Source organism: Xiphophorus maculatus, chromosome 21 (assembly GCF_002775205.1).
Source record: "Xiphophorus maculatus strain JP 163 A chromosome 21, X_maculatus-5.0-male, whole genome shotgun sequence".
In the NCBI taxonomy this organism is placed as follows: domain Eukaryota; kingdom Metazoa; phylum Chordata; class Actinopteri; order Cyprinodontiformes; family Poeciliidae; genus Xiphophorus; species Xiphophorus maculatus.
This window is the reverse complement of record NC_036463.1, coordinates 13,404,734-13,426,556: the sequence shown is the minus strand read 5'-3', so window position 1 is coordinate 13,426,556 and position 21,823 is coordinate 13,404,734. Positions and strand designations below refer to the sequence as shown.

General features: G+C 39.3%; 1 protein-coding gene across 2 annotated transcripts in view; it reads right to left on the bottom strand.

Moving 5' to 3' along the window:
* pola1 (DNA polymerase alpha 1, catalytic subunit) overlaps positions 1-21,823 on the bottom strand; it is a 56,052-nt gene that overhangs the window by 21,451 nt on the left and 12,778 nt on the right. For both annotated transcript variants that reach the window (XM_005809868.2, XM_023326614.1), the window contains exons 27-34: positions 13,167-13,199; positions 12,711-12,803; positions 12,404-12,609; positions 12,145-12,277; positions 11,934-12,065; positions 11,667-11,841; positions 10,588-10,769; positions 7,604-7,735 (exon numbers count right to left, since the gene is read on the bottom strand). In XM_005809868.2, the coding sequence (XP_005809925.1) occupies positions 7,604-7,735; positions 10,588-10,769; positions 11,667-11,841; positions 11,934-12,065; positions 12,145-12,277; positions 12,404-12,609; positions 12,711-12,803; positions 13,167-13,199 (1,086 nt within the window). The remainder of the gene's footprint in view (positions 1-7,603; positions 7,736-10,587; positions 10,770-11,666; positions 11,842-11,933; positions 12,066-12,144; positions 12,278-12,403; positions 12,610-12,710; positions 12,804-13,166; positions 13,200-21,823) is intronic.

Genomic DNA, 21,823 nt, shown 5'->3' with positions numbered 1-21,823 from the left:
GGATTTTGTTAGTTTTAACAAAACTTAAAGGCACCATGACAGAACAGATCTACTAAGATTAACCAGTGGATAAAACAGCCACAATTTTCTTTTAATATACAGATTTTGAAAGTCAGTCTTGGGTCAAACCCTGAGTTCAAATTCAATATGGCTGTTGTGTAGCTAAAATACATGAAGGTTGCAGCAATAAACTGTTTATTTGCATTTCTAATTGCTTTTATTTCAAAGAATTAACAAAGTACTTTATAACCCACTACTAAAACATGTTTCTTCAGTGTCTGAAAGCGTAAAATGGTGCTAAACACATTGTTAGTGGCTTGTACTGCTAATAGCAGCTTGCTTTATATAGATTGAAACTGGACCGCCCTGAGGTTTGGCGATAGCATTCATGGATCCAAGTTCTGAGTAAAGACATAAGAATCAAGTGTAGGTGTTTTATTTTGTTGAATATAAATGTTCACCTGCAGATTGCATGAGAAGACAACTTAAAGTAATCTAAAACAGGTTAAATAACAAGAAAAAAACCCATCAACAATATGAAAGTAATATAGCTAAAGAAAAATGGTTCGACTTACAACATATGTGACACTGGGAGGTGAGATAGAACTTTGATCAAAAGAGATTAATAAATAAATTTCTACAGAGTTTATGGAGGCATTACTAAATTAACACAAAACAAAACCGTTTCATTAGTCTCATTCTTAACACTTTAAGAACAAACAAAACATGCACAATAGCTTTGACTAGAGACTTGTTTTGAGCCTCTTATCAAAAATAAAGTGCATAGCAATATTCTGCTTTTGCAAAAATCATGGTTTGAGGTCAGCTGAGGACAAACTAACAAAATAACTTAAATCATTGATAAAGTGCTGAACGTTTCCTTGTATTGCAAAAGAACATATTGAAATGGAGCAGCTCTGTGGCTATTTAAATGTAAATAAGGTCGGTCTCGTTTTTATGGGTCAGTCCACCAAAGGCATTAAATACTTTCAAGCTATGTCACAATATTGTTCAATTAAATTTTATTTAACTTTATTTTTTAAAGGATGCTTTTTCCCAACAAATGTCTCAAGGTGCTGCAAAAGAAAAAAATAAAATAAAATTTATGTGTAGAATGTAATCGCCAATTCAGTCTAATCACAATCAAGTAAAAGAATACTGTTTTTGATAAGACTAAAGCAAGTAGTGTGATCTGTAACAACCAATTGCTAGGATGCATATCTGCTTAAATTATAATATGCACATAATAATAATAGCAGTACTTTAGCACACAGAAAATGTAAGAGGTATATAAAATTGGCTAGCAAACAAACTACAAGCTGAACACACACACACATACGCACACACGCCCACACACATAGACCAAGCCAATCTCTTCTAAATGAAAACCAAACACACACATGTCTAGAATCAATTAGAAAGTCCCAGAGTTCACAGCTTTACCCACAAATCCCAGCTTCAGGTCTAATTACCTCAACCTTTAGCCACCCTTTTGTAAAAAAAAAAAAAAAAAACTGGGCATCATGGGAAACGAGGATGTTTCTCCTCCTATAATAAACATGGATGAAGTACAGTGGATCATAAAGATGAAAAAATAACAGGTGAAAGTAGGAGGCGGCTGTTCGTAGAGTTTCTTCAGTTTTGTGTTCGTGGAAGTACCTTTTGCACACATTCCTGTTCCTGTTATGACACATACATACACACACAAACAACGCGTTTGTATCGCACTCAATCTGTCAACATTCACGGGCATCACAATGAATTAATTAGAACACATTAAAGACCGAGGAGGTTCAAAAGAGGAAAAGCTTCCCACAGTGGCCTTCTGCCCAGCTTCGCTGACCCCACAGCTATTTGCACAAAGCAGAAAAATAAAAATCAAGGTAAGATTAAGTGCATTAGACCTGCAAGCCACGCATAAAGGATTAAAAACAAGAAGCACATCAGTAGTGAGGCAGGATGAAAAGAGAAAAAAAAGAAAAACATCTAATTGAGGCATTTTCCTGGAGGAGGGGGTTCGGGGGGTGTACAGTCGGACGTGAGAGAATAAAGGCTCATAATTGCATAATTATAGCAGTGGATACCTGACACACTGAATGCAGACGTCAAATGAGTTCCACATAATTTAACCAAACAGAGGCAAGACCAGGCCACGACAGGGCCCACCACGAAATATACCCTCCCTCTGTTCCTCCTCTTTGTCCGCACACTTTCCTTTCTTCCCATTTCCTCCAAATACTTTTCTGTTGCAAGTTGTGGTTTGAGATTTGAAAACACTGCATAGTGGTTTTAGTTTTGCATCGCTGTATGCTCCTGAATCATTCTGTAGTCACAGTAGCCATCCGTCCAACCCGCAACACTTCACTAAAAAGCTGTTCACAGCTGACACATTTCACTCGGTTCACTAAAACTTATTTGGCAGTATCTGTAACAAATTGATTGAAATGTATGTCATTTAGTATTTTTGTATTCATGACTGTGAATGGTTTTATGCCATTTCTAACAAACTTGTTTTGAATCAATCAACTAACTCTTTATCTCCCACTTTGGTCTTGAAATTTTATTATGTTTCTCAAACTGTGGCTCAATAGACTTGTTTCTTCCACCTACTATTTGGCAGACTTCTGCTGATCGTTTAGTGTGACTTTGTGAGCTTTCAGTCTTGTGTTCTCTTCATTTTAGAAAAACAAAAATCAGTTTTTGCTTCATTATCTCCAAATTGTAATGAATAGATTTGCTGCAACTATGTCTTTAAATATTCTTCAACATAGCAGTAGATGTAATGCTTATTTGCTGCGGTGATCTTTGTAATAAATAATTTGAGAACTGATGTAAACTGGCCATGTTGCGGCTTGGTTGTTCACATGACAACCAGATTCAACAAGTTATTTAAAAAAAACAAACAAAAAAAACAAGACATATGTAATACATTTGAATTGTTTAGACTCAGAAATTAGAAATTCCTCCATTGCTAGCACTCAAACTGGGTTCCATGCAAGAAGATTTTCCTTTCACTGAGCAGCATTGCTCATTCTGTTGGCTGGTTGGTTTGTCTACGGTACTCATCCAAAACCAAACTGAGAGCTGCGATGTCTATTCAGAGGATCAGAAATTCTTCTGTTGATTCTAAAGCATAAAATGATTAAAATGTTTTTCTTTAGATCAAATGGTGAAGTGTGAGCCACTGCAGGTTTGCATGAAAAATATTTTCCTCAGTTCCACATAATTAAAAAACTAAAAGTGATGCTGAATATCAGGTAATGCATCAATTCAAATGCACTTAGTACTCAGAGCTGCTGATGCACCAATCAGACAGCAGGTGATCACAATCTGACAATTTCTCCTCAATCACCTGTGACTGGTGATAATCAGATCAAATCTAAAAAGAAAAAAATGTTTAATTTGACAAGTTGTTTTTAGCTTTTGGGGATAATCTTATGTCCTCGTTATTCTGTTCAATTCAATTTCTTCTTCCTGAGTTAAGCTGTGTTAGGTTTACACATCAGATATATGTGTTTTATTGAGTGGGTTGGACCTCTCTGCTTAGGCTTTGTAAGTAACTGGAGAATTATGTTGTATTAAAAAAGGTTTTGGGATTGAAACTTCTACTTATGGTTATCTATGATTTTGATTACTTTTTCCAAATATGCAACAAAAAAAAAACAACAAAAAAAAAAAAACTAGTGGCCAAATAAAACAGTTTTTGGTCAGAGTTCCTCCAAAGGCTGCCTAACAACAGAGAAAATGGTTTTAAAGTTGTAAGAAATACATACTCTTAACATGCTCCACCAATAAAAATGGACTAATTAAGAAGCTGTTCTCCACTGCTATAGTGAACTATTCCCACAAGAATCCAACCTGCCAAAGTCCCACACACAGACCAGAAAGACTCCTGTCTGGTTCTTGTGTTTCATCAGTCCACATTTCCAAGGAGATCAGACCTGAAAACCGGTCCACTTTACAAACACACGCTCTCACACAGACCAGCACAGTGAAAAGAGCTCAAACGGCTCCACTTTGTACCTCCTCCGCTTAATCAAAGCTTCACTATTCAACAATTTGACCTTTTGTTCAAAACAGGATTATCACCTTCTCTGGTCTTCATGCACCCTTTTCTTTATCCACCCCTCCCTTTCTTCCCTTGCCCCGTAGCCCGTTTCCAGGGGCGACCCACATGACGAGGGTAATTGCAATAATTTGTTAAATGCCATGGCAACCGTGGTTAGATGGGAGGGGTTTAAAGAAGAAAAAAATAGGGGGACTGGGCGGATCAGGAAACAAACAAATCCTTCATTTTGCCAAAGACAGGGGTCCGAGACAACGAAAGGACAGCGTGTGTGTCTGTGTGAGAGGGCTAGTTGTGAACAAGTGTTTGCTCTTTCTCAGGGTGCCGGTTTATTGATAATCATGGAGGTGATGGTGAGGAGGGGGATAAGAGGTAATTTCCCTAATGATTAATGTGTCTCTGGTCTCAATTCAAGATGAACACACACACACACACCCAGAGGTGCAGAGCTTTCACTCTATCTGGCCAGACAAGCAGCTCTATTTGAACTCTCCCTCGGCCTGAAAGGAATCCTTAATTACACAATATTACCCCTCTTCATTGCCCCGCTGTGTGTGCTGTGTCCACTGCTGTTCAGCCTACAGTGGTGTGTGCATCTAAGAGTGTGTGTGTGTGTTGCTGTGTGACATGTAAGTATTCAGTGGTAGCAGCTGTTTCACACATAATAACAAAAGGGGCTGAGGGGGGAGTCGATCCCCTCACATTCACCACACTAATTGATTTCTGTTCAGCACTGTGGGAGAATTACCCCCCACCCCCAACCCCTCCACACATACACGCACTTTTGCAGACGGTGCATTCCACACACACTTAAAACCAAGTGTGTGTGGGCAGCTTCCAATACCAAGGTGTTGGAAGCTGCCCTGGAGAGGGAGGGATGGCACAGGCATCCAGTTTAATTTATTCTCAGGCTGCAGGCTGGGTATAGTCACCAAACAGTCCTCCATGCTCCTTCATGTCCTGTGGTCCAAATAAGGTCTAAAGCTGAATAATAATAGAATCACTTTGTGCTGATAAGTGAGCATAAGCTGAACTAATAAACTAGAGTGAGAGAGAGAGTAGGAGATGAGTGGAAGACCATATTTTTTTGCCAGATGCAGATTAGATTCAATTAAAACCGGTCAGCGGAGAAGAGTCTCAAAGCGATACATTTTCAGAGCTGTTAGCGATGTGCTGGTTCGTTCACTAAGAAAAATAAATACATTACAACCTGATTTTAGAGATCCCATCACTTTGATTTTGTTCTCAAAAACTGCAGACTGTCGCTAAAGCTTTGCAAGAGACGCTGTGATAAACTTTAAAATGATGCACTTCTAAATTCTGCCATTGGCATTTCTCAAAGATAGGTTATAAATAACCATAAAAAGAACTGATCTCTGACTATTATTAATCAATTCGGAATTGTCCATATTGGCAACTAAAAACAGATGTAATGAAACATCCCCAATATGTTGTGTATTGGTGTTAGATCAATAAACTGAGTTGAAATGCAAGCTTGACTGTTTTACAATCAAAAATGTTCAAATTGTGGTGTGCTTTGTATTTAGACTCCTTAATCAAATATAGTATAATTTATTGCCTTATAGGTATGGTTTTATGTATTTTACACGCAAATAGTGCCATTTTATTGCACAATCAAGCAAGTATGTTACATTCAGTTGTAACAAAAATGTATATATCAAACATGCCTTAAAAGAAATATGACTTCGCCTTGAAATGGGCCTCTGTCTCTTTAAGAAGCTCCTGCTCTGTCCGACACTCCACAATAATGTTTCTCCTTTAAGCAAAGAAAGGTGGAATACACTCTGGTCAGATTAGATCTTTTATGAACTTTTTGGCAAATAACTAGGTGTGGAGAAATACTACCAGCCTGATCGTAGCAACCCCCCAGAGAAACATGGCAGGGGCAGGTTCATGCTGTAAGGGAGCTTTTCCTCAGCAGTTTCTCAGCAGCACAACAACCCTAAACATTCAAACAGAGCTACAGTGGATGGTTTAGATAAACTCATATTCATGTGTTAGAATGGCCCAGTCAAAGTTCAAACGTAAAACCAAATGAAAATCTGTGGCAAGATGTTGCTTAGATACCATCTCAATGCAACGTAACTGAGCTTGAGCTGTTCTGCTCTCCAGGTGTGCAAAGCTGGTAGAAAGCTCCCTTAAAAGGCTTGCAGCTGTAATTGTCCGACTCAGCGGGGGGAATACATGTATACACCTCTTTATTTTTATTTCCAATTTTGTTCCATTGAACTGGCAAGTAGATTGATGGTTAATAAATAAAGTATCTAAACATAAAATATAACCTAAAACACAAGAGTAATAAAACTACATGAGCTTAAGGCAAAAAGTAAGGAATCACACAAGGTAGAAAAACAAAATACAACAGCCAGTGCTGGTGATGCCAAATGTGATCATTCCCACAACTCCTTATAGAGCTTCTCCTCATTTTCCACACAGAGTGTGCTCTCTGGCTGAAAATGTCAGCCGCACTGCCCTGCTGGGGTTTTTATCTTTAGTGTAACATCTTTATGATGGCTTCTCTTACTGAAGCTGCATCTGTTGGAGCCCCTGTTATTTTAAGCAGAGCTGGAACATTTCAGAGATAGTTTTTTAGAAGCATAGGCCCTTTTATTACATTATGCAGTCATTTATCTGACTACTGTAATTTGTCAGTTGGCGCTTTGATTTAATTTACTTAAGAACATGTGTCGCCTGTTATGTGTGCAACACCCGTCGAGTAGAAAAATCCTGATGCTAGAGAGGAAGAGAGAAATTGGCTGGTGACTGAAATCAAACAATTTAGAGCTTGATCGCTGACTAGCTAGTAAGAAAATGAAAAATCCAATCGTTTTCCGATGAGTGAAAGCACCATATGTAAATGCTCTGACAAATAAATTACTGAGTAAATAAGAGTTAAACTTAGCTCTGTATCAATTACGTAGCAGAGTTGGAAAAAGCGATTTAAAAGGAAAATATTTTTTAAGACAGGTTTGCTTTTCATTTAAGGTTGAGTTAAGTTCTGCCATGTTTTTTTTTTAGCTTTCTGCCTCATGAAACATGTTCCATTTAGAAATGCTTTTGGAAGTCACAGTTATGATGAGAAACTACCATGAAAAATACACGTGAAGACCCTCAATTTAGTAATGCTGGTAGTGCTAATCGCTAATCTAAGCTGCTAAAGAAAAATTAATGAAGTGCACAATCATTTGATCAATTTTAATATATTATTAAGATGTTGCCTTGGCTCATACTATAAATTATCAATTGTAATACAGATCAGAAGAGCTAAAACAATATTTTGAATGCTACTCTTATCTTCCCTTAAAGGAAATCTAAATAATTGAAAATCAAACTAAATCAGAGTAAATTAGGAGAGAGTAGGATATCTGACAACAACGAAAAAACGCAGATTTTTTTTTCCAAACCAAGAGCAAATAACACAACTGTTGATTAACATTTTTGCACTTCTATATACAAGAAACATGTCTGAATTGTACATTCATTAGAACTGCTTCAATATCTGTCAAATATACTTACAGAGTAGTATTTTTTGATGTGGCGCCGGATGTCGAGTTGCAGCTTGTTGCTTATGTTGACAACGTTGTTGATGGGACTGTTCGTACAAGGGATGTGACAGCAGCGCATCAAACTGGGCTCAGCCCTATCACCCTGGAAAAGGAAACACGTCAAATCCCAGAATATAAAATCATGTAAACTTTTTTGTAATAGTTTACAAATTGGTTAGGGAATTATAACCCAAAACATATTATAAGTGCTCTTAAAAAACACTTTAAAAAGAAGCAGAAATGAAAAAGAGGAATAAAAATCCAAATATGTCATGTATTTTTTTTAAACAAAGTTTGATTTTAAATGATATAAAAGAGAAAGAATTACTTGCAAAAGTAGAGCATGCAACACTCATCACAGCTCAATTTTTACTGCAAAAATCTGAAAAAAAAAACATTTTTATGTATTGCAACATGGAAACTTGTCCATTAACTTTAAACCACAACCAAAGAGCATGTCAAACACTGGCAATATAAAAGCTGAACGTGCCCCCGCTCATGCACAGTGAATTTTAACATTATTGTCCCGTGAAGGAAAGGGGTCAGTGTGACCCCTTGAACTGTCCACTTGACAGGATGGCTTATAGTTAATGCAATGAAGAAAGGAAGTCCCGCTACATAACAATTACACTAACTGCAATGACTTTAAACACTTGGCCCTTAGAAGCTGAACTCCATTTACCTGTCGCATTGACAGCAGAAAAAAAAAAAAAAGGTTTCTGTAGAGAAGTCAATGACAAGTGACACCCCCCAGCCAGCCACGAAGAGTGATTTTTGTTTGCTTGCATCACTTATTTTTAGAGAGAAAAATAGGATAATATTTCACTGTCTGCCTCAAACTTCTGGGCTTTTCTAATAAGAGCCACACTTTCATCCTTCCCCACTGTTCCACATTACTCCCTACTTTTCCAGGATTAAATTCCGGGTTAAATTTCTTAAACTGTCACATAAAATAACAGCCAACTATGTTAAAAGTTTAAATCAATTGGTAAGCAGCCACCCCAAAAGAACTGGTATCCACGATGTGTATCTGGGTCCTCAGCAAATAAAAGTCCAGTTCTTTTATTTAGAAGATGGTTTTCTTCTTCTGCAAATACATGCCACAACTAGTTTTTAATCAACTGTCAGGACCAGGACTTGACATCAGATATGTTATTCTAAATGAGTTGGATCAAGGTAAAACAAATCCTGACCGGTGCACACGTTTAAAAAGAAATCACAAACCTTTCAAGAGTAATATCACTGCATATTATGCTGAATCACAGTAATCATAGCAGTATCAGTGTACGCAATGTCGCGAGTGCAATATCTGGATGCAATATTTGATAGAATGCAATACATCAAGTCACATCCATTCATATCTTTAACATATTTGGCCTAAATTCCTTTAATGCTGAACCAGATATATTTCTGGTTCAGCATGTCAGAGCATGTCAGGGCTAGAGCTCTGACATGTTAGAGCTCATGGAGTGTGGTGGGGACAAAGTCCTATTCAGAATAGATAAATCATAATCAACATCCTTGATGCAATAGTATCAAGATAAAGTATTTTCCTGAAATCAAGCAGCCCTACTGTAAAGGAACCCTTCTTCTCTTTACTTTCCTCTTTTTCTTTTTTTTCCCAGTCTAGCTTAGATGAAAGCAGACTCCCTTCTTCCCACTCCACAATCTCCTTCCTCTTTTGCTTTTTATCTCTCTTGTTTCATTCCAGACTTCATTTTGATATGCGACCCCCTCTTACTCCCAACCAAACAAGTTGGGTCTAATAAAAATTACACACTATTAACTTGTAAGATTAATGATCAAGAAGCAGGTAAATAAACTAGAAAAGGTGCTAAGCAAACACGATCAAATGTCATCTTTACGTTCTGCAACTTAAAAAGACTTTGGTCTGTTTGATAATATGCAGCTTTGCATTTTAACTGCCCACACAGGACACCCAACGCTCTTTTCATCCTTCCTCTCTCTAGCTACCCCGATCAAACAACCTTCCTCCCCTCCATCGCCCATCGCCGCCGCCTCCTACCATCTCTGGCTCTGTGTCAGTGCTGGAGTCAAGGCCCATCCGTCCTCCCCTCTCACAAAGCTGTTAAACCGTGTTCACCACCTTAATTAACTCACAGCCTTATCAGTTTGCAGTGTGTCTGTGTGCATACCAGCCCTCAAACACGTGGTGGATACGGTTAAGATAAACACTGAGTTAATAGTTATTTTGAATTTTTGAAATGATTCAGACTGATTATATCCAGGTCATTCTGGTATTAGTAGAAGATTTATGACGCTCAAACAGAAATATGCTTTTCGTTGAAACACAAACGTTTGTCTAATGGCGTAAAGATCTCCTCCTTTTATGGTGAGTGCATGCTTGCGTGTGAGATACTCCTCTTTTAATTTAATGCACCTTCTTTCCTCCTGCCGAGGACAGAGGCTCGTCTGTTTTATTAGAGCCTTCCAGACAAGAAAAAGCTGTGCCCTGCTCCTCATTAGAAGCTGATAACACACCAACTCAGGACCTTGGCCTGACAAATGGTAGGAGATGAGTGTGTACATGTGTACAAGTGTGTGTCCACAGCGCAGAGGGGTTAGGCTTTTCAAGTTGCAGAATCCAAGCTATGCCAATGAAAACAAGTCCGCTTCGGAGCCAGGCAGCTGTCTAAAAATACAGCCGGAGACACAATATGGAGGACGGCGAAATCATGAATCCCTCACAGGAAGCGTTACTAACAGGCTCCCACACTGACGCTCCTTATTTGTGTCAATGACATCTTTTTTGGTCAAGGCTTTGTGTGTCCTGCTTCTGTCAAATCTTAACCCTTCTGTTTCATAATAAAGATATTAATTGATATTGGATTACTACATGGACCACATAAGTGGCATTAGAGAATAACCCTTTACTTCTTTACTTCGTACCAGCATCCGTGTGGATTCAGCGTTTGGATTGGCTCAGTCACTCACCGCTCCTTCGAAGACGCTGTCATAGATGTTGTCGGTGCCACACTGGGGGCAGGTGAAGGTGAACCTCTCGCAGTCTTTGTAGCGCTCCTCGTCGTTCAGCTGGGCCGCCGCTCCCAGCGTGCCGTCGGCCTCCTCCTCCCTCTGATGCTGCTGCTGGGATCTGAACTGACCTGGGTCCAGACCTGGGACACACATCGCCTTTCAATCAGCGCGTTTTCACAAGCGAGATCTACTCAAGTCCAATCAATATGTGAAAAAATACCTTTATGTCACCCAAGCTTATCGAGAAAAATCCTAATTGAATGCAATACCATTTATTTATTTTTCAAATATACTAAATTAGAGAAGACTTATTTTAAGTCAGTGAGTTCATGATTCTGTAGACTCCAACAAAGTCCTAGAAAAGGACTAGGTGTGGATGATAAAAATTCTATTAATTTAGAATTTTATCACAATATTTTATGGTACTATCATGAAGATGAAAATAATGACAAAAAACATATATTACTTATATTTTTAGGTAGCTGTATGGCTGTGAATGCATAGCACAGAATGCATACCACAAAAAGCACAAATACTGATCTTGAAAAACATTCTGATTTGAAATACGTTTCCTCAGGATGACAGAAATGTCATTCATATCATTAAACTGCATTTAATCACATTATTGAATGTATTTAAGCTCTAGTGGAACAAACAGAGGAGGAAACAGTAAAAATAAAATTTCCAATAACACAGTCAGTTTTCCATCAATAATAGAAATTTATTAACAATGAAAGATCAGAATTCTGATGGTGATAAGAAGATAAATGATAAATACGATAAACGCCCCTAATTCATTGTTTTATTGCAGGCCCACCAGGAATGTTTGTTTCCAAAAAGCTCATTTTTAAGTTCATCGAACCAAATCAGATGGTTCCAGTTAATACATGGTACATGTTTATATTTGGGATAGTAGGACAGAGAAAGCGTTTTTTTTTTTTGCAAGCCTCCCAAACAATTAGTTGCCAACTATACAAAGTTTGAATGTAGGCGATATAAAAGCTTCCTGAGCATATCATATTGTGTGATGACCTTACCCAACCATGAGGCTATGAGCACTGCATCAATCCCGTCAATGGGGTCGCAGATGCGAGAAACCACAGGGTGAACCTGCTGGGCCAGATAATACTGTGTGTCCACGCTGAGACCCTCCTGCTTCTGAAGCTGCTCCAGAGCGTAGGCCCTCTGACTGGCCGCCAACGTGGAGCCATCCTGGAACAAAAGGTAATACACCAATGCATTTCAGGTGGAGAGAAATAGTGAAAAGTACCTAATGAAGATGTTTAGGTCTCATATTTAAGCACCTTGCAAATGAGGTATGAGATTGTATCTCCGGCTTTGACACGCCGACCTCCCTGTGAGTTTATCCACAGAGCAACGTGCACATGAGGAAGACTCTTCTTATCTGGGTAGTCCTGAGGGTCCTTGGTCAGTGCCTGAAAAAGGAGAAACAAATCAGAAAAGGAACACAAGAGATTTCGTCGTGATTCCATTAAAAGTGAGCTGAATCTTTACCTTGTGGATCTCATACTGGTTGAGTGGTATGTTTCCGTTTGCCACCTTCTCTCCAACCTCCACCAGATGCTTCTGGATGTTCTCCACAATGACATCTCGACTCTGGTCCGACAAGATCTGACCAATCACGTAGCTGGGGAAGGAGAAGATGAGTCGCGTTTTCCAAAATCATGAATGAAAACATTCCTTCTGAATTTGTGAATGCTAGTTTGTGTTTGAATAAAACAGACACTGGGAACACTGGTTCTGTCGAACATACTTCCCACACTCCTTGGCCAGGTCACACCAATCTCTGCGAACGATGTCCAAGCCTTTGAGCTCCTGCTTCACACTGTATCGCCCCTCGCCGTGCTGTTCCACCACCAGGGCGGCATATTTCTTCTTCTTCAGCAGCAAAAGAGACTTGAAAACACCATCGATGTCTATCTCCAGGAGTTTGTAGAGCTTGTTGACCTCTGCCTTTATCTAAAAATAAATCATATTCACAACAATAACATTAAACACATAAAAACAGCTGAAAACCAGAGAGCTTTTCTAAACCAATGAGTGTAAATAAACTCGCAGACCTTATGTCCAAGTTTGAAGACTTCCTCCAGTGATTTGCTGTTCGTGTTGATCATGATTGAGTCCGTGTCTCCATAAATGACTTCCAGGTTCATCTGAGCCACAAAATCGACAAATAAAAGCAATGACTATATAATAAACCATCAGAACTCATAAAACACATACCCAATATGGGCGTTTTGACTTTTTTCTGCAATATGTGCTTGATATGAATACATGGCTTAAATGGACATACATTTTTGCAACAATTTCACCTGTAATAATTGGAGTGATTTTACTCACAAAACACAACTAAGAAAAAAAAAACTAATCCAACTGTAAAGACACAAAGGTGGTGGGAAGAGCCAAAGAAATGACAACAATCCCAACAATAAGGACAAGCAAAAAAGGACAGCAACAACAAAGAAATGAAATTAAACAAACTTCTAGTTCAAGGGAAGAATATGTTTCCAACTCACCTTCTGAACCATGTCTTTGGTGTGCATCAGAATCTGAGGGAAAGAAAAGACAACAGCATGAATAACAACCAAAATCACGCAACAATACAGCTCATACACAAGCTCAGTAAACAAACAAATCACTCAGAGACAAACAATGATTAAATATTAAGCTTCTATGTTATTGGCTGAGTTGTGTGAGCCTGTGCACTTGCATTCATGTGGACACAGGGAGCAGAGCAGGTGACTTGCTTTTAAATGGGGGATAATTGGCTAAGAGGGCAATTACGAGAGCGTGCTGTGACAGGCATCTTTTCAACCCACACACACACACACACACCTTGAAGACTCGTAATGGTCTTTATAACCAGCAGGGCGAGTGTCAGAAACAAGAGAATTCTGTTAACGCAGGCCGGCCAATGTGTGTATGAGAGTGAAGAAGGCTTTGAGCTGCAGAGCGATCCTAACAGGTGGGGGCTCCGAGGAAGGAAGGGAAGCTGGGAGGAAGGGTTGTTGGGTCGATAATCTAGGGGGGGTCAAAGCGACGGAACGCAGTGTGACCTGTCACCAGCAATCTGCTCCTCAATCAACCGCGGCCGCATATATACAACACTTCGACTCACACTATGATCCGTGTGGGGACAAGGACGTGGCTATTTCAGAGTGTGAGGAAGGGGCGGGGCCGGGCTTCCACTCCCTGAAATCAGAGTGGGATGTAAGCATGCTTTATGGGCTGCTACATACCACCGAACAGTGAGGGGAGTTGGAGTCATTCACAGAACAGCCTCCTACATTAGGGGCTGCAGTCAAGGTCAAGGTCTCACCAAAAACACACACACACATCCAAATGTTGGTCTAAGCACAGCACAGACTTCTGCCAGTATATTTTATCAAAATTACCCAACATTTTATTTCAGTAACTTTAAAAATCTACCAGTCCGGGTCGAGTCTGCAAGTGCCAATAAAACGAGAAATCGAATGCCAAAGCTGAGCCACATTTATTTATTTATAGGTTCAAAAATGTGAATCTGTGGCCAAGAGGAACACAGTCTTCACTAAACAAAATGCAGCGCATCAAATCACGACGATTTATATTACGATGTGCAAAAATTCTCGGAAAAGCTGTCCAAGTAACCTAATTTAACAGCACATATAACGCACACTAATGAAAAGGGGTTACGTGACACTCATTGCTGAGGTTCTACTGGCTCGAGAACATTTGACGGTGTTGTCTCTCAGCAATCAAACGTCAAGCAGGGAGCGGTTTATATTGCATATAAAAGACACCCGAGCGCCCGGACAAGGGTTCAAACTTGAGAGCACGATGTTTGGAGATTCTGCCCATTTCTGAGTCGGCATATGGCTGCACACAGGGTAGACGTTTTTTTTTTTGAGTGAAACAGCAGAGGAGAGTTGCACAGTATATTGAATCACAGTGTCAGTAAATGTAGTATCACACTTAATAAGCACTTCCCTCATGCAGTCATTGGTAGGCTAATATATTTCAAGTGCAAAGCATTTACACTCTGCATCCCAATAATATACTTGGCCAACAAGAGGGACTGTTACTGCTCTTAATTCCTAAATCTGATATAGGTTTGTGTCTCAGTCTCTAAAGCACCATGGGAAATGATGATGATAAAACTGAGACAGAGGAGTCAGGAAATTACAAATTAATCAACAGAAATATCAAAAATGCATGTTTTCCTAATTTTGCGCAGCCCTACCGCTGAGTTTTGAAGGTTAGTAGAACAAAATTTGCACTAGCTGAATTTTACCCAGGGTTAATCAAAGGTATTTTAAAGGATCGAGGGAGTTTACAGACTCCTATTAGACATGAGTTGCAACACTCAAGTTAAAACATTTCAGCTTGTTATTTACTGCAGTTGCGCAGGGTACAGATTATACAGAGGGTAGAAAAAGTTTCAACATGATTCATCATGGCCTCATTTTTCTGAAACCTGACAGGTTTTTATACCGACTGGGAATCACAGTTATGCTGTTCTTCTACAAATATGGGAAAGCTACAAATAAAGACACTGAAATCAGTATGACGAGCTCATTTTAAGTAAAATTTCAATAATTTGGTAATAAAAAGTAGAACAACTGACTACTTGGAACACTTCCCAAAACCACATTACAATCCTGACTGTTTCCAGGTTGACAGTAATACAATTTGGCACAAACAAAATGCAGCCTTGCATAAATTTGACGGGAACCATTGCAGCAGTTGTCAGACAATGTTGTAATTAAAACAATGTTGAGAAAACTTGCAATCAAAATATTAATTACAAATAAAACAATTGAAGCCATTCCCATTTGTTTTAGCACAGGAAAAGTCTTTAACTACATCATAATAAAGTGAGGTCAAAGTAGAAGATATAATTATACTATTGAATAATCTGCTTCAAATTTAGTCTTTCAGGTTTTACTTGAGGAAAGGCTGAGCAAGAAGCCCTGAGTTGAACACATGCAGAGGAGCGAGACTGAGCAACAGCAAAGTGAGGCGACGTGGGAAGGCGAGAGAGGCGAGAATGCGTCGATGTAATTGACGAGCGGACTCTTTTTGGTTGCTTTTCCATACGCTGTCAGTTCCAGCAGGACGAACGTCTTTGAGGAATGAACTGTGTGAAAGACAAGTCGTTTGACCATGACTCTGGCATGTGTGCGACTGATGGTGCATGAGCGCTCATCTTTAAACACATACCGACACACGCATACTATACGGACCAATGCAAACACATTTCCCCCGGGGTGGGAGAGCTGGAAGAATTCCTGAGTGTATGTCTTCGAGCCGATGAGTACCCTCGTCACCACCGGACGTTCCCCCCATACTGGGCCCAACAACTGAAAAAGCATTAAAGAGGGCTCTCCTTTTACTTGACGTTAACCAGATATCTAATGTTCTGTTCCGTTTAATTAACGTCAAACAATCTACATGGACCTATAGGGCTAAAACTATAAACTTTCAATGATGTTGTTTAAAATCCCATAAATTGTGAAATCCCATAAATAGATTTTTATGTTTCAAATTTAAAAGTTCACTTTAGTGGCAGATGTTTTTTATGGAAGTTACACTGAAAGAAAGTGAAAAATGAGAAAGAAAGGAAGAAAGGCAGATACTGCAGGTGAATAGATGTACAGAGGAATAGTAGGATATGGATTCTCTTCAGATGTGTTTGTGCTTTTTTTGCTCACATTTTCATTTCCCATTCTTCTCCAAAATTTAAACTTTTTTCCCCCCCAGAGTAAGTAGTTAACAGAAAATGTTCAACATCTCATAAAGCCTTCACGTCCTGTGTGCCGTACATCGCTGGGTTTTCTAAGCTGAGAGTTCAGCCTCTCAGCTTGTTGGTGTTAATAAACGGTAATTAGACAGGACAGTAATTGTGCGGCTCACTGAACGATCCAGGCTTGTGAACTGTTTTTCCCCCCCAGTTGTAGTCACTATTCCTGCTTATTCTGATCATGAAGACAACGGAAAGGGGAGACATTTTTATTCAATGTAAGCATAATGCCTTTATTACTTATGCTATTCGTCAAGAAAGTTTGACGTTTCACAAACATGGTTGCCTTAATTATCTTTAATGCAACATGGATTATCCAATTACATCCAATGTTCACTTGATCTCCAACAAGTAACATATAAAAGCATAAAAAGCAAACTGCTAAATTACTACAAGTGACAGTTTCAAACCTAATAAAGTTAAAAAACTTGCAGCACACAAAAGCTTCAAAAACATGGCAACCACAAGCTGTTTTTTTCTTTCCCTTTCAAAAGCACCAAGTTTGGATCCGACATTTCAAACGCGAGTGCTGTGAAGTGTTCTTTTATTACTGCTATATTTCAGCGTACAAGTGACATTTTTTCCTTTGTGCAGCCCATTTTTAAAACATAATGCACCCAACAAATCTACCTTGAGACTGGAGGGATGCAGGCGTCAAGGCACCAGAAGACATAGTTTGGTTAAGTGGTGCAACAGCAGATGGTGACACTCAGAGGTGCTGCAGAAATGACCGAGAGACGCATCTACTGGAATAGAGTTTAATTCTGTCCAGCTGACAAAAAAACAACTACAAATCAAGATTTTTTTTAGATGCAATGGATTTAAAGGCTTGATGTGTTAACAAAGCCCCTTAACAAAATGCCTTCCATATTTCTAACACCTGTCCGAATATTTCTCTCTAAGTGCTGCACTTCCCCACAGTCTGCCTTGACTTTTCGCAGCTAGCCATTCCAGTTTCATTTAGTGCTTTTACAATATTTTTTGTGTGTGTGCATGTGCACCTGGGTGCCTACTCATGAGCTGTATCCATTAGCTGCAAGTTATTACACCCTGCCGTGCTAATTGACGAGTGCTCCAGCCATATTGTGATAGCTGCCTTTTTCCTCAGTCGCTCCTGAAACTCAGATTTCCGACAGACTTATCTTCAAGATTTGTGTCTAATCATATTATTCGTTTGAATTCTCTTCATTCTTATCTGTATTAATATGCCATTTCTTTTTCCCTGCAGTAATGTGACTGGAAAAGTGGCCCTCGCTGGCCTGAGTAAAGCAGATGAAACCGAAGCAGACAACTGAGCATGCTAGTCGAAAGAAAGAAAAAAGGAAAGAGATCTGCAGGTATTTATATACACCGTACACCTTTCTGCTAATCAGCAGATCACAAGCGGCTTTTTTGAACTTCAGCGGGGCAGAGGGCCCTTGTAAAAAGAGCCTTAACTACTGACGACTGTTTTGAAAAGCACTCAGCTGAAAAGCATTTTGGGATGACAGTCGGCCGACTGAAATAGCACCTGTGGGGGGAACACGGCACTGTCAGAGCCGGGTGGAGGGTGGTTTGGCAACACACACAAAGCCGGAGTATGCGCGGACGAAGCCATGGTTTTAAACACTTATTCACCAACACAAGCTCACTTACTAAAGTGGAAGGAGGATTTGTAATTTTAAGGTGCATTTTCTTTCTCTGCTTGAAGGTAAAAATCATTATTTCTTTTGCATGTGATAATGTCTGATCGCAAATCACACATGTGCGCACACACACACACGAACACACACACCTGTCCTTGCAGATACCATATTTGTGTTCTCATGTCTGATGCTTGGAAGGTCAATCGGCTGTAAAGCTGCCTCTGATTTAATACAACCGGCTGAGATCACAACAGCCGGCTTTGACTGAAAATAATCCGACAACGCCAACAATCCTCTTGTTGTTCGCTCAATTAATATGTGTCACTTCCAGTGGTACAGCGGATGTCTTGTGGCATTGCACTACACTGGTTCTGACACAGGCAAATAAGTCCCAAAATAACTTTTATAGGCTCTGTGTGGGATACTTTACTTATCTTTACATTTCAGGCATTGGTCGTTATGTTTATGTTCCTGATGATACTCAATTACTGTAAACAGTTTTTGGCCTCCTGACTATAATTATGCCAACTCTAAGCTCCTTCAATTAAAATTGATAGAAGCCATTCTGACCGAGTCCGTCCCTTCCCTTTCAGTGGCTCACATGAGCCATAATGGCGGACAAGTAACTAAATCTGGACATTTAAAACTACTGTAAGACAAGTGAAACCAGAAAAGCCCCTTTGCAATACTGAATAAATAATAAAACAAGTGATCCTAAAGAACATGTTACACAGCCTTCACATTTCTATGCCAACAACTTGATCTAATTTAAGTGAAAAAACTATTTTGTGTCTGAAACACAAAATGAACCTGTGTTAAATAAACCTGTTTTTATGTTATTTTTTCAGCTTTCATCAAGGACATTAACACTTCTAGTAGGAATATTGAACAAGTGTCTTTAATTTAGTTTTAGTATCAGACTGGAACACAGCTACTAGCTGATCCTTATTCTTAAATGACTTCAGCAGAAATAAAAGAACAAGTTTAAGGTTAATTAAATTGCCAGAGTCTTGGAGACCCCAGAGTTTTATACCCAACAGAGCATACAGTAAAGCATCACTGTCCCTTCCCAAACACCTGCTGGCAGGAGAAAAATATCTACATTGTAAAGGTAAAACTTGGTTGTTTGTTCCAACAACACAAACATTAACATGCTGGTAGAAAAGCAACATCACCTGTCACTCTTATTAAGGTCAAACAATTGTCTGTAGGCAGCCTTTTTGAGCAGATACCACACCTAAAACCAGCTTTTTCACTTCCAGACTGATGCCCCAGTAGAAATAAAATGACCAAGTATGGTACGACTTAGTAAGTTAAAACCATTTACTAATTATTTATTCATTTACAGATCTATATGTCATCCTGAGAAAGATGGCAGATGCTAGATCAATCTTTTATCAATTATAATCCCAGCCATTAGCCTGGTCTCACATGGCCTCATTAGTAGGTGTTACTAATGTCGCAGTTTAAATGCTGAACTCAGCCCTTCCACCGTTAGCCCCTCACAGACGAGCTAACGTGGCCAAAATAGCATCGCTGCTGCTCCCATGTGACTATTTGTTAAGTCCAGCTCTATCAGGAGCAAAGCCAGCTCTTTAAGGAGGAGGACCATGGGATCATGGAAACATCACAGCCGCCAGAGACACACACAAGCATTCGGGTCCAGATCCAGACTCATGAATACCAGCGTGACCGGGCTTTAACGCTTAAATCTAATTCACAGAAATGTAAAAATGATTCCTGTGACTCTGAGCTAGCAGTCACAATCGAAACTCTCAATGAAAGAACCGGGTGCAATGTCGCTAAGTCGCAAAGTCTAAAAGACGGCGTCGCAAATGAGACGTGATAGCGTGAGTTTAAATATTCCTAGATCTAATTCTGGGAAATGGTTTGTCACTCTCGAGACAAGACAGATGATGGAGAGTCTGAACGATGGACGCCTGGGGCAACAATATTTACTTAGCCTTCATTACAGCTATTTGCACACATGTACGGGCAGAGGTTTAACCTAAACCAAACTCTGACCTCTCCCGCCACCGGGGCTCTGTTACACAAGCCCGCTTCTTCTAGTCTTCCCTTTGCATGCCTTCCTATAATGTCAGCAACGAGCTCCTGTCAGGCTGTTTTTAAACACAAGGACACAAACTCAATTACAGCAGAATGGCTTTCAGGAGTCATCCACTGTCCTGAGACATACAAACACCTGCTAATGGTTGTCAGATTTGCTGGCAAAAGGGGACAAAGGTCAAAGCAATCTGCAATCCACAACAATCAGCAGCTTCCACAAGCATTGGGGGACATAAACACACGGATGGACTAACAACTCTGCTCAAAGTACAAGAAAAACAACCATTTTGCGTCCCGTTTCAGAGAAAAGGACATGAAGTTAAGCTGTTTTGGATAAATTATCTATAAAAATTGGCCAGAGTTAAGTTGTTTTTTTCTATAGCTACAGTGTCCTGAAACTATTCATGTACCTTAAACATTTTTACATTAAGTCTTTTGGGTTTAGCGGTTTACGATACTATCAATAATGAAAAAAAAAACAACAAACATTTATTACCTATTTTGAGATTACTGTATGGCTGAAATTGCATAGCACAGCATTCATAGCACCACAAACACAAATACTGCTCTTGAAAAATATTCCCATTTAAACAAGTTTTTTCAGTATGCCCTAATTCCTATGGTCCATTTCAAAAACTGTTTTCTTTTCTCTTTTGTCAGATTTATGGAAAGCAAAATAAATCCTTGTGCTCTTAACTAATTAGGTGATTCCAAAGTAGGCATTTATTTTGGGGGCCCAAAATAAGGAAGGTTGGACACAAATACATTGTACTGTAAATACAGATACTATGAATTTTCCTGGACAATAAATTGTCTCAATTATTGCGATAAATATAATGCTGTTGTTTTGAGTCCATTTTGTAGTGACATATTGATAATGGCATAGTAATGCTGCAAGTCCACTCTATCAAAAACCAATAAACTGCAATTTTTTAAAGAACACTTAATTAGAACTGGAAGATATTTTAAATATCCAAAATAAAACCTAACAATCAAAAACCATTTAAAAACAGAAATAAAAACACACAATGGAACTCATAAATAAATTTGCCCTACAAAATATTAATCATAAGAACAAAAATTATTTAGCTCATTTTAATTTATCATGTGACAAATTGCTTATTGCGACTGGCTTACAAATACTGAAAACCATAGATAATTAACCAATTTTGCACTAATTTGTGTCTGTTTACCACAAATCTCCAAGAAAGTACACTTAAGCCTTAATGTAAATTAAAACTCAAGAGTTATACCATCCGGTGATTACAGAGGTCTTATAACCAGCAGTCAGCGGACAATAAAAGTCTGTCTCGCGGAATAAATACATTAATCAGCCAGTCATAACCCACATGTGTGGGAGATATCCGAGTTACATATATCTGTTCCTCTCTGCATTCAACTGTTCTCTGGCCAACATACAAAAGAACTCAAAATATCACAGAGGGGTTGAGGGGGACATCAATCTGTAGAGGACCCTCAGCCGTGTAATCCTAAACCTTCACCTTCCTCTTAATACCCATCAAGTCCCCCTTTTAATACCCACACATTCCGGGACAGAGTAGGCCCACAACAAATGGTCCTCCGACAAAGGGCAGAGTTCGGCCAGTAGTACACGGAGGGTGACATGTGTGCGTCTGTGCACATTTCTACAGTCGGGAGTCAGAGAAGAGGATAAGTGGGGGGCTTTCGTTACTCTTAA